The 13,530-nt window shown below is 17.7% G+C and overlaps 1 protein-coding gene and 7 pseudogenes across 1 annotated transcript; 3 read left to right on the forward strand and 5 right to left on the reverse strand.

Annotated features, from left to right (window-relative positions):
• Positions 1-388: 388 nt before the first annotated feature.
• LOC143262903 (NADH-ubiquinone oxidoreductase chain 1 pseudogene) lies at positions 389-1,305 on the forward strand (annotated as a pseudogene).
• Positions 1,306-3,068: 1,763 nt separating this feature from the next.
• On the reverse strand, positions 3,069-4,790 carry LOC143262908 (cytochrome b pseudogene; annotated as a pseudogene).
• Positions 4,791-4,985: 195 nt separating this feature from the next.
• LOC143262907 (NADH-ubiquinone oxidoreductase chain 4-like) lies at positions 4,986-6,567 on the forward strand. Its single transcript, XM_076528278.1, is given in 1 exon segment — positions 4,986-6,567. A coding segment is annotated over 1 exon segment (1,062 nt). The 5' UTR covers positions 4,986-5,464; the 3' UTR covers positions 6,527-6,567.
• Positions 6,568-6,734: 167 nt separating this feature from the next.
• On the forward strand, positions 6,735-13,528 carry LOC143262888 (NADH-ubiquinone oxidoreductase chain 5 pseudogene; annotated as a pseudogene).
• LOC143262889 (cytochrome c oxidase subunit 3 pseudogene) lies at positions 9,254-9,935 on the reverse strand (annotated as a pseudogene).
• On the reverse strand, positions 10,046-10,707 carry LOC143262909 (ATP synthase subunit a-like; annotated as a pseudogene).
• LOC117221529 (cytochrome c oxidase subunit 2-like) lies at positions 10,046-11,880 on the reverse strand (annotated as a pseudogene).
• On the reverse strand, positions 11,905-13,425 carry LOC117221528 (cytochrome c oxidase subunit 1 pseudogene; annotated as a pseudogene).
• Positions 13,529-13,530: the final 2 nt, after the last annotated feature.

Consider the following 13,530-nt stretch of genomic DNA (forward strand, 5'->3'; position numbering starts at 1 on the left):
ATTTATATTTTAGTTAAATAACAATATTAATAAATTTATTTTATTGGGGGGGTATTTAAATTTAAATAACTTTAAAAAAAAATTATCATAATTTTATGTAAGTTAAATGATTGTTTAATAAAAATAATTAGAAAAATTACCTTAGGGATAACAGCATAATATTTTTGGAAAGATCATATTGATAAAAATGTTTATGACCTCGATGTTGAATTAAGAATAAAATTAAGTGTAGTAGTTTAATTATTGAGTCTGTTCGACTTATTATATCTTACATGATTTGAGTTCAGATCGGTGTGAGCCAGATCGGTTTCTATCTTTTATAATTTTAAATAATTTTGTACGAAAGGACCAATTATTTTTATTTTATTAATGATTTAAGTAATAAAATAAATTATATTATTTTGGCAGAATAAAGTGCGGTAAATTTAGAATTTATATATGTAAGAAATTACAAATAATAATGTTAATATCTAATATTTTATTTAATTGTTTTTTAATAATTTTATTAATATTAAAAATATTATTAAGTTTAGCTTATTTAACTTTATTTGAACGAAAAATTTTAAGTTACATACAAAGTCGTAAGGGCCCTAATAAAGTTGGGGTTTTAGGGGTTTTACAACCTTTTAGTGATGCTTTAAAATTATTATTAAAGGAATTTTTTATTATTGAAAGAATTAGTTATTATTATTATTTATTAATACCAATATTAATAATTATTTTATCATTTATAATATGATTTATTTATCCTTATTATGTTAATTGAATTTCAATAGATATAGGTTTATTATTATTATTGAGTTTATTGGGAATTAATGTTTATCCTGTAATATTAATAGGGTGATCATCAAGTTCAAATTATTCAATATTAGGTTCTATTCGTTCTATTGCGCAATCTATTTCTTATGAAGTTAGTTTATTTTTAATTTTTTTTATTTTAATTATTATAATTGAAGATTTTAATATAATTAGATTTATTAAATTTCAATTTATAGTTAGGTTTATTATTTTTATATATCCAATTTATTTAATTTTTTTTTTGAGGATGATGATTGAGTTGAATCGTACTCCTTTTGATTTAGTTGAGGGTGAATCAGAGTTAGTTTCTGGATTTAATACTGAATATTATGGTAGATTATTTACAATAATTTTTATATCTGAATATTTAATAATTGTTTTTGTTAGATTTTTAATTTCGTTAATGTTTTTTGGTTTTAATTTAATAAATTTTATATTTAATTTATTTATAGTAATTCATATATTTATAATTATTTGAATTCGAAGAGTTTTACCTCGTATACGATATGATGATTTAATAAATTTATGTTGAAAAAAAGTATTAACTTTGGCTTTAATATTTATTTTATTTTATATAGGGGTTAAGGAAATTATTATTGAATATATACTTTAATATTCATATAAATTTTTAATTTACCATCATATAAATTCTTAATTTACTAGGATATAAATTCTTAATTTACTATAAATTTTTAATTTACTATAAATTCTTAATTTACCATCATATAAATTCTTAATTTACTATAAATTCTTAATTTACCATAAACGTTAGGATTATAATAATTAAAATATGATGTTAATGTTGAATAATTAAATAGTAATTTTAATTAGAATAAATAAATACTTAAAATGTTATATTTATATAAATTCTTAATTTACTATAAATTCTTAATTTACCATCATATAAATTCTTAATTTACTATAAATTCTTAATTTACTATAAACGTTAGGATTATAATAATTAAAATATGATGTTAATGTTGAATAATTAAATAGTAATTTTAATTAGAATAAATAAATACTTAAAATGTTATATTTACCAGGATATAAATTCTTAATTTACCATAAATTCTTAATTTACCATCATATAAATTCTTAATTTACTATAAATTCTTAATTTACTATAAACGTTAGGATTATAATAATTAAAATATGATGTTAATGTTGAATAATTAAATAGTAATTTTAATTAGAATAAATAAATACTTAAAATGTTATATTTATATAAATTTTTAATTTACTATAAATTCTTAATTTACCATCATATAAATTCTTAATTTACTATAAATTCTTAATTTACCATAAACGTTAGGATTATAATAATTAAAATATGATGTTAATGTTGAATAATTAAATAGTAATTTTAATTAGAATAAATAAATACTTAAAATGTTATATTTACTAGGATATAAATTCTTAATTTACCATAAATTCTTAATTTACCATCATATAAATTCTTAATTTACTATAAATTCTTAATTTACCATCATATAAATTCTTAATTTACTATAAATTCTTAATTTACTATAAATTCTTAATTTACTAGGATATAAATTCTTAATTTACTATAAATTCTTAATTTACTATAAATTCTTAATTTACTATAAATTCTTAATTTACTAGGATATAAATTCTTAATTTACTATAAATTCTTAATTTACCAGGATATAAATTCTTAATTTACTATAAATTCTTAATTTACTATAAATTCTTAATTTATCATAAACGTTAGGATTTATAATAATTAAAATATGATAATGTTGAATAATTAAATAGTAATTTTAATTAGAATAAATAAATACTTAAAATGTTATATTTATATAAATTAATTTACTATAAATTCTTAATTTATCATAAACGTTAGGATTATAATAGAATTAAAATATATTTAATTTTTATTGTTGTATAATTAAATAGTAATTTTAATTAGAATAAATAAATACTTAAAATGTTACTATTATATAAATTCTTAATTTACTATAAATTCTTAATTTACTATAAATTCTTAATTTACCATAAATTTTTAATTTACCAGGATATAAATTCTTAATTTACTAGGATATAAATTCTTAATTTACTATAAACTCTTAATTTACAATTTATCATTTATAGTAAAATTAAATTTATCAATATTAACATTAAACAATAATTTATAATAAAATAAAATAAAATTATTTAGTTAAAAATTAATATATTTATATATATAAGTTAATAAATAGTTTTATATTTATGTTATATTTTCAAGATATATGCTTATAAAGCTTATTAACTAAAATAATATTTTATCTCAAATTAAATTTAATATAGGAGATACAATAAAATAAAAAAAATATAAAATAGTAAAAATTAATCTTAATTGGTTAAAAGGATATTCAATTAATTGCCCTCCTAATCATGTTAATATAATAAAAGAGAGAATAAATAATCAATAGGTGTATTGATTTAGGTAATAAAATTTATTTGATGAATATTTATTTAAGTTTAATATTGGTATAAATAATAAAATAAAAATTGATATAAATAATGCAATTACACCTCCGAATTTGTTTGGAATTACGCGAAGAATTGTATAAGCAAATAGAAAATATCATTCAGGTTTAATGTGTTCAGGGGTAATTATTGGATTTGCTATAATGAAATTATCTGGATCTGAAAGTAAATATGGATATTTTATAATAATAATTAAAAATATATTGATAATTAGTATGTATCCTAAAATGTCTTTAATAATAAAATAAGGATAAAAAGATGTTAGATAATATTTATTTCTTGTTCCTAGTGGGTTTGATGATCCTTTATTATGAAGAAAAAATAAATGAATAATAACTATTATTGTAATAATTAATGGTATAATAAAATGTAAAGTATAGAATCGATTTAATGTAGCATTATTAATAGAAAATCCACCTCAGATTCATTCTACAATTATTGGTCCTATATAAGGAATAGCAGATAATAAATTAGTAATTACAGTTGCTCCTCAAAATGATATTTGTCCTCATGGTAGTACATATCCTAAAAAGGCTGTTGCTATGGATATGATAAAGATTAGTACACCTATATTTCATACATTTATTTTATTAAATGAATGATAATAGATTCCTCGTCCAATGTGAATATATATAATAAAAAAAAAAAATGATGCTCCATTTATATGAATTAAGCGAATTAATCATCCAAAATTTACATTTTTTATGATATGGATAGTTCTTTCAAAAGCATATATGGTATTTGGACAATAATGTATTGTTAAAAATAATCCAGATATAATTTGGATCATAAGAAATAATCCTAAAATAGATCCAAAATTTCATCAGTAATTAATATTATTAGGGGTTGGTAATTTATTTAATGAATTTATAAATATATTTAATAAAGGGTTTAATTTTGTTAATTTAATTATTTTTGAATTTTTCATAATAATTAAATTATTAATTTTTGAGTAAATTAAAAATTTGTTAATTTATTTTTTAATTTTTCGTAGGGGTTGTAAATATATTATAGAACATGTTTTTATTGATAAATATATAATTCATAATAAGTAACATATTATTGTTGAGGTTAAAATTGCTAATGGATATAAATATACATTAAAAATTGTGTAGTTATTTGATTGAGTTATTAAATTTATTGAATAATTTTTTTGTTGACTGGTAATATATGTTATTAATATAAATAAAAAAATTAATATTAATAAATAGTTGAAATTATATTTAATTTTAATATAATTATTATTTATTAAACTTGTAAAATATAAAAATATAATTATAATTCCTCTTACTATTGAAATTATAATTATATAGCAATATATTGCTATTTGATTAAATAAATAATTTATAATTAATATTATAATTGTAAAAATAATTAATAAAATTATATAATTTAATGGTATTAATTTTTTTTTTATAATAATAATAATTATAATATTAATTAAATAGAATAATAAGATTTTAATTAAAAATTCATTAGTTGGGGTTATCATATATGATGTTGAGTATAAAAATTCAAGTATTTATTTATACTAATTATTTAATAATTAATCAAGAAATAGTTTAAGTAAAACATTAATTTTGGGAATTAAAAATATAATAATTTTATTTTTTTGAAAATTTAGTTAGAAGAAAAGTTAAAAGTATAATACTAATTTTAATTTACAAAATTAATGTTTTATTTAAACTATTTAACTAGGTTTAATTCATATTGACTTTTTTATAAGTTTTAATTTAATCATATTTTTATTAATTATTTTAATTTTATATAAGTTTGAGGAAAGATTTTTTATGTTATTAATTAGATTCGAATTTATTTTAATTTATTCAATAATAATAATAATAATTATTAATTCAAGAGAAAGAAATGATTATTTATTTATTTATTTATTAGTTATGGGGGTAAGTGATAGAGTAATTGGAATTACTTTAATAATTAGATTAATTTTTGAGAAAGGTAATCAAAGATTAAAAATTTTAAATTTAAATATATAATGAAAATTCAACAGAAGTTTGTAATAATTTATTTAGGGAATTTATTAGTGGTATTAAGAGTTTTTATGTTATTTGATTTTAATTTATTTAGTGGGTATACATTTAATTATGGTGTATTAGGAATTCATGAATATTCTTTTGTTTTAATTATAATAAGATTTTGAATTTTTGGAATTATTTTTATGTTTTTATATAGAGAGAAAATTTATAGTTGTATAAGTATTTTATTATTATTATTATTAAGATTATTAATTTATTTTTCTTCTTTAAATTTATATAATTTTTATTTAAGATTTGAAGTAGGTTTATTAATAATTTTTTATTTAATTGTAAAATGAGGAAATGGCTCTAATCGTTTAGAGGCGGCTTATTATATTATATTTTATACTTTATATTTTTCTTTGCCATTATTAATTTTTATTTTTATAATTGATGATATAATATTATTAATATCTATTGATTTATTAGAATTTATTTATGAGGATGAGTGTGATTTTATAGAATCATTATATTTATATTTTTTTATATCATTTTTTGTTAAAATTCCTTTATTTATATTTCATGGTTGGTTATTAAAGGCTCATGTTGAAGCTCCAGTTTTTGGATCAATAATTTTGGCTTCAATTTTATTGAAAATGGGGACTTATGGAATATTTCGTATATTAATTATATTTAATAGATCTTTATTGAATTTTAATAGATGAATTATTGTTTATAGCTTATTGGGTGCAATTATTTTAAGTTTAAATTGTTTACGTCAATTGGATATAAAATTATTAGTAGCTTATTCTTCAGTAGTTCATATAGGTATATTAGTTAGAAGTATATTAACATTAAATGAAGTTAGATTTAAAGGATGTTATATTATTATAATTGGCCATGGTTTATGTTCTTCTGGTTTATTTTATTTAGTTAATGTAAATTATAAAGAAACTAATAGACGATTAATATTAATTAATAAGGGTATATTAAATTATATGCCTAAAATAAGATTAATATGATTTTTATTTTGTTCTTCAAATATAGCGAGACCAATTTCATTAAATTTAGTGGGCGAGATTATAATATTAGTAGGGTTAATTATGTGGAGTAATAAATTAATTTTATTATTAATATTATTGTGTTTTTTTAGTTTTTCTTATTCTTTATATATATATTATTATATTCAACATGGTGAAATGAATTATTATTTAAGAATTAAGGGGGGTAAATTTATTGATTATTTAGTTTTAATTTTACATTGAATTCCTTTAAATTTATTGTTTTTATGATTAAATTTATTTTATTTAAATAGTTTATGTAAAATTTTGGATTGTGGTTCCAAGGAAATAATTTTTTATTTTAAATTATAAATCTTTTAGTTGTTTTTAGATTAATTATATTTTTTTTTAGTTTATTTTTATTTTTTTTGGGTTTGTTAATAGAAATATTTAAATTTATAATTTTATTTGAATGAGTAATTGATATAATTAATAGTATGAAATTTAGTTATTTATTATACTTGGATTGAATAGGATTAATATATATTAGAGTAGTTTTATTTATTTCGGGGTTTATTATAATTTATTCCGTTAATTATATAAGTAGTGATATAAATTTATTTCGTTTTATTTATTTATTATTATTATTTATTTTATCTATATGTTTAATAATTTTAAGTCCTAGATTATTAAGAATTATGTTAGGTTGAGATGGATTAGGCTTTATTTCTTATTGTTTAGTAATTTATTATCAAAATAGAAATAGAATAAATTCAGGTACATTAACAATTTTAAGTAATCGAGTAGGTGATGTAGGAATTTTAATATTAATTGGTGTTGTATCAATAAATGGTTCTTGACATTTGTTATTATATAGTATAAGTTTATTATGTTTATTTATATTAGTATTAGCTATTATTACAAAAAGAGCTCAATTACCATTTTCTTCTTGATTACCTGTTGCTATAACTGCTCCTACACCAATTTCATCTTTAGTTCATTCTTCAACATTAGTAACAGCTGGTGTTTATTTATTTATTCGTTTTAATGATTTTTTTTATATAAATGATAGTAATATTTTGTTATATTTATTTTTAATTTTTAGATTTACTATATTTATATCTGGTTTAATAGCTAATTTTGAAATAAATATTAAAAAAATTATTGCATTATCAACTTTAAGACAACTAGGATTTATAATAAGAATTTTAAGAATAGGGTATATTGAATTAGGTTTCTTTCATATATTAATTCATGCTTTTTTTAAGTCTTTAATATTTATATGTATTGGAAGATTTATTCATAGAAATATAAATTCTCAAGATTTACGTTTATTAAGAGGTTTATTTTATTTATATCCTTTGAAATCAATTGTTTTAATTTTTTCTATTTTAAATTTATGTGGGTTTCCTTTTTTATCGGGTTTTTATTCTAAAGATTTAATTTTAGAATTTTATTTAATTAATGAGGTAAGAATTATTGGAATTTTAATAATATATTTATCTACAATTTTTACTATTAGATATTCTATTCGATTAATTTTAATTTTAATTAATAAAAATAAGAATATGTTTATATATATATATTTAATAAAAATAAATTTTATATATGTATGTAAGTTTTTTTTAATATTGCTAATTATTTTTTTAGGTATAATATATGTAATTCTTGTTAATAAAGAATTTTTTTTTTTAATAGTAATTGATAAAGAATTATTGATTTATTTAACATTTATGGGTTATATATTTAATTTTTATTTAAGTAAAATTAAGTATAAAATGACTGGTATTTTTTTTATTATTAGAATATTTTATTTAAATATTTTGAATAAAATTATTTATATTGATTTAATAAAAAAAATTAATATTTTTTTATACTATGAAAAAATAATTGAAATATTAATAGGTTATAAATTAGTAAATTTTTATTTAATATATAAAATTTTAAAAAAAACTAATTCTTGAAAAAATTATTTAAATTTAGTAATTTTAATTCAATTTTATGTATTTTTAATATATATAGTAATTTTAATGACATTAATTTATTTAAATAGCTTAATTTAAAGCATAATATTGAAAATATTAATATAATTTTTAATTTTTAAATATTTATAAATAAGATTAATTAATTTTATATTGAAAATATAATGTTTTATTTAAACTATATAAAATTTGTATTATAATTTATATAGAAATATAAATGTTTATTAACATTAAAATTGGAATTAGAAGTTCTTATTAATATATTTCTTTAATTGGTTTAAAAACAATAAAATTATTAACAATAATTTACCTCAATATTTGGTTTCAATTAAGATATAAATTTATTTTGATTTTAAAATGCAATTTTAATATTATTATTTTTAATTAATATCCTATTTTATTAAATATATATATATATATATATATGAAATTTGAGTTCCTATTTTTAAGTCGAAATTAAATGTAAAATATTTTTACTTTATATATATATATATATATATATATATATATATATATATATATATATATATTTAAAAAATTCAATTAAAATAATTTGATAGTCATTCATATCAAAGTCTAATAATTAAAATTATTATAAATATAAAAAATGTAGATAATGCAATTATTGGTAAATTTTCTAGTAATTCAAAAATGGGTAAAATTAAAATTACTTCTACATCGAAAATTAAAAATAAAAGTGTTATAATAAAAAAATTAATAGAAAATGGTATATGTGAGTTAGTAATTGGGTCGAATCCACATTCAAATGGGGTTGATTTTTCACGATTTTTATTTAATTTTATTGAGGAAATAAAATTAATAGTAAAAATTAAAATAGGAAATAAAATAAATATGAATATACAAATAATTATGCATAGAATTATATATATATTTTTATTAAAAATTATTTAATTGGAAATTAATTGTATTAATTTATACTATATATATATATATATATATATATATATATATATATATATATATATATATATATATATATATATATATATATATATATATTAATATATTCATCAATAAATTATAATATATAATATTAATCAAATAATATCTACAAAATGTCAATATCATCTGGCAGCTTCAAAATGAAAATGGTGAATTATAGAAAAATGGGATTTTATTATACGAATTAGACAGGTAGTTATAAAAATAATACCAATAATTACATGTAATCCGTGGAATCCTGTTGCTATAAAAAAAATTGAACCAAAAATTCCGTCATTAAAGGTAAATGAGGCTTCTTTATATTCAATTATTTGAAGTATTGAAAAATAACACCCTAGTGTAATAGTGATTAATAGAATAATTTTGGATTTTTTTTTATTATTAATTAGAAGATGATGGGCTCAAGTAATGGTAAATCCTGATGAAACTAAAATAATTGAATTTAATAATGGAATATCATATGGGTTAAATATAATAATATTTTTGGGGGGTCAGTTATTTCCAATTTCAATATTAGGTGCGATCGCACAATGAATAAATGTTCAAAAAAAAGATAAAAAAAAAAATAGTTCAGAAATAATAAATAAAATTATTCCAAATTTTATTAATTTTAGTACTTTTAGAGTATGATATCCTTGTATAGTTCCTTCACGAATTACATCTCGTCATCATTGAGTTAAAGTTAAAGTTAAAGTAATTAAGTTAAATAAAATAATTAATACATTTGAAGAGTTAAATCAAATAATTATTCTTAATAATATATTTATAATATTAAATGATAAAATTATTGGTCATGGACTTAAAGTTACTAGGTGATAAGGATGGTTTGAAATTGTCATATTATAAAGATTCATTATAATATAAAAGTCTAAGAATTACAAATACATATGATTGAATAATTGAGACAGATATTTCTAAAATTATTAATAAATTTTGTATAATAATTATAATAAATATAGATGAAATATTTATAGATGAGCCTAGTAAAGATAGTAATAAATGACCTGCTAATATGTTAGCTGATAATCGGATTGCAAGAGTTCAGGGTCGAATTAAATTTCTAATTCTTTCAATAATAACTATAAAGATTATTAGTATAGGGGGAGTATTTAAGGGTAATAAATGTGTAAATATATGATTAGTATTTATTAATCACCCATATAATATAAATGATATTCATAATATTAATGATATAGATAGATTAATTACTATATGACTAGTAGGAGTAAAAATATATGGAAATAATCTTATTAAGTTTATATTTAAAATAAGTATTATTATAGAAATTAAAATAATTAAGTTAGGATAAAAGTATTTTTTTGATAGATTTAAGAATTCTTTAAAAATATAATTATAAGTATATATTAAAAAAATATTAAATCGTGATGGAATTATTCAATATGATCAATTTAATAAAATTAAAGGTAAAATAATTGATATTCAATTAAGTGATAAAATTTTAGTTGAGGGGTCAAAAATAGAGAATATATTATTTATCATATTTTATCTTTAATTTAATTTTTAATTTTAAAGTGATATTTTGATGGGGGGTAGATTTTAATATATTTGTATTTATTTTTAGAGGTAATAATTTTAAATTATAATAATTGATGTGTACTAACAATAAAATTGTTAAAGTTAAAAATAGGTATAATAATAGTCAATATATTGGGCTTATTTGAGGCGTTAAAGAATTTTAAATTAAATAATTATATAATTAATATTTAATATTATAGTTATTTAATTATAATAAATTTACTATCATTAGGAGTAAGTATTATTACTATAAATTGGTTTAAGAGACCATTTCTTTAATTCAGACACCTAATGGTAAAGAGTATTATAAAATAATTATTTTAAATTGACAATTTAATGTTATATAAATTAACTAATTCTTTATTTTTATTTAATATTATGGATTCAGTTAATAAAATTTCAATAATTAGTTCTTTCAATTACAATAGGTATAAATCTATGATATATACCACAAATTTCTGAACATTGTCCAAAATATAAACCAGGTCGGTAAGTAATTAAAGATATTTGATTAATTCGTCCAGGAGTAGCATCTATTTTAATTCCTAATGAAGGGACTGTTCAAGAATGAATTACATCTATGGAAGTTACTAGTAATCGAGTAGGGGTATTAAATGGGATAATTACTCGATTATCAACATCTAATAAGCGAAATTGATTAAAATTTTCAATATATTTAATTATATATGAATCAAATGATACATTTTTAAATTCTGGATATTCATATGATCAATATCATTGATGCCCAATAGATTTTAAAGTAAAATAAGTTGGATTTCATAATTCATCAATAAAATATAATGTTTTTAGAGATGGTACTGAGATAATTATTAATATAATTATAGGAGTAATAGTTCATATAATTTCAATATTATTATTTTTTAATAATTTTAAATTTAAAAATTTATTATTTAAAATAAAAATTATAATATATATAGTTAATATAATAATTATTGTTAATAGAATTATAGTAAAATTGTAAAAATAAATTAAATTATCGGCAAAGGGGGAATTTGGATCTTGAAATGATAATATATTTCATGTAGCTATTTTAATTTGGATTTTATGATTATTTAATCAGGGAATAAATTATTTTAATAAAAATTATTGAATTTTATTTATGAGGCTTAAACTCATTGCACTTTATTCTGCCATATTAAATTATTTTTTAATAATAATAGGAATTTCGTTGAATCTATGTTCTAAAGGAGGATAATTTATTAATCATTCTAAAGATGAATGGTTAAATTTGAATAAAATTAATCGTTTTAATATTAAACTTTCTAAAATAATAATAATTAATAAAATTATTCTATTAAAAGAGATAAATGATCCAATAGATGAAATTATATTTCAACAATAATAGGCATCGGGGTAATCAGAATATCGTCGTGGTATTCCTATTAATCCTAAAAAGTGTTGAGGGAAAAAAGTTATATTTACTCCAATAAATATTATAATAAATTGAAAATTTAATAAATATTTATTTAGGGTTAGACCTGTAAATACAGGGAATCAATGAATTAATCTTGCAATAATTGCGAATACCGCTCCTATTGAAAGGACATAGTGAAAATGACCAATTACGTAGTAAGTATCGTGAAGAATAATATCAATAGAAGAATTTGATAATATAATACCTGTTAGTCCTCCTATAGTAAATAAAAAGATAAATCCTAATGATCAAATAATGGATGGATTTAAATAAATTTTTGAACCACAATAAGTTGCTAGTCAACTAAATACTTTAATACCAGTTGGAATAGCAATAATTATTGTAGCTGAAGTAAAATAAGCTCGTGTGTCTACATCTAATCCTACGGTAAATATATGATGGGCTCATACAATAAATCCTAAAAATCCAATTCCTAGTATAGCATAAATTATTCTTAAGTTTCCAAAAATTTCTTTTTTTCCTCTTTCATTAAAAATAATATGAGAAATTAATCCAAATCCGGGTAAAATTAAAATATAAACTTCAGGGTGTCCAAAAAATCAAAATAAATGTTGGTATAAAATAGGGTCACCTCCACCTGATGGGTCAAAAAATGATGAATTTAAATTTCGATCTGTAAGTAATATAGTAATAGCTCCTGCTAATACAGGGAGGGATAATAAAAGTAGAATTGCAGTAATTATTACTGATCAGGGAAATAAGGGGATTTGATCAAAATTTAGTGATAAATTTTTTATTAATATAATTGAAGCAATAAAATTAATTGCTCCTATAATTGAAGAAATTCCAGCAATATGAAGAGAAAAAATAGTAAAATCTACTGAAGATCTTGGATGAAAATCTATTGAAGATAATGGAGGATAAATTGTTCATCCAGTTCCTGATCCTGTGTTAAGGATATTTCTTAATATTAAAAGTAATAAAGATGGAATTAATAATCAAAATCTTATATTATTTATACGTGGGAAAGCTATGTCAGGAGCACCAATTATTAATGGGATTAGTCAATTTCCAAATCCTCCAATTATAAAAGGTATTACTATAAAAAAAATTATAATAAAAGCATGGGATGTAACAATAGAATTATAAATTTGATCATTGTTAATTCATCCTCCTGGAGTTCTTAATTCTATACGAATAATTATTCTTAATGAAGCTCCTATAGCAGCAGCTCATATAGCAAAAATGAAATATAATATTCCAATATTTTTATGGTTAGTTGAATAAAATCATTTTTTATTTTTAATTAAGATATAATTATTATTATAAATATATTAAACTTTGAAGGTTTAAAGTTTAATTAACTTAAAATCTTAATTTAAAATTTAATA

This window comes from Megalopta genalis, unplaced genomic scaffold (assembly GCF_051020955.1).
Source record: "Megalopta genalis isolate 19385.01 unplaced genomic scaffold, iyMegGena1_principal scaffold0237, whole genome shotgun sequence".
Taxonomy (NCBI): Eukaryota; Metazoa; Arthropoda; class Insecta; order Hymenoptera; family Halictidae; genus Megalopta; species Megalopta genalis.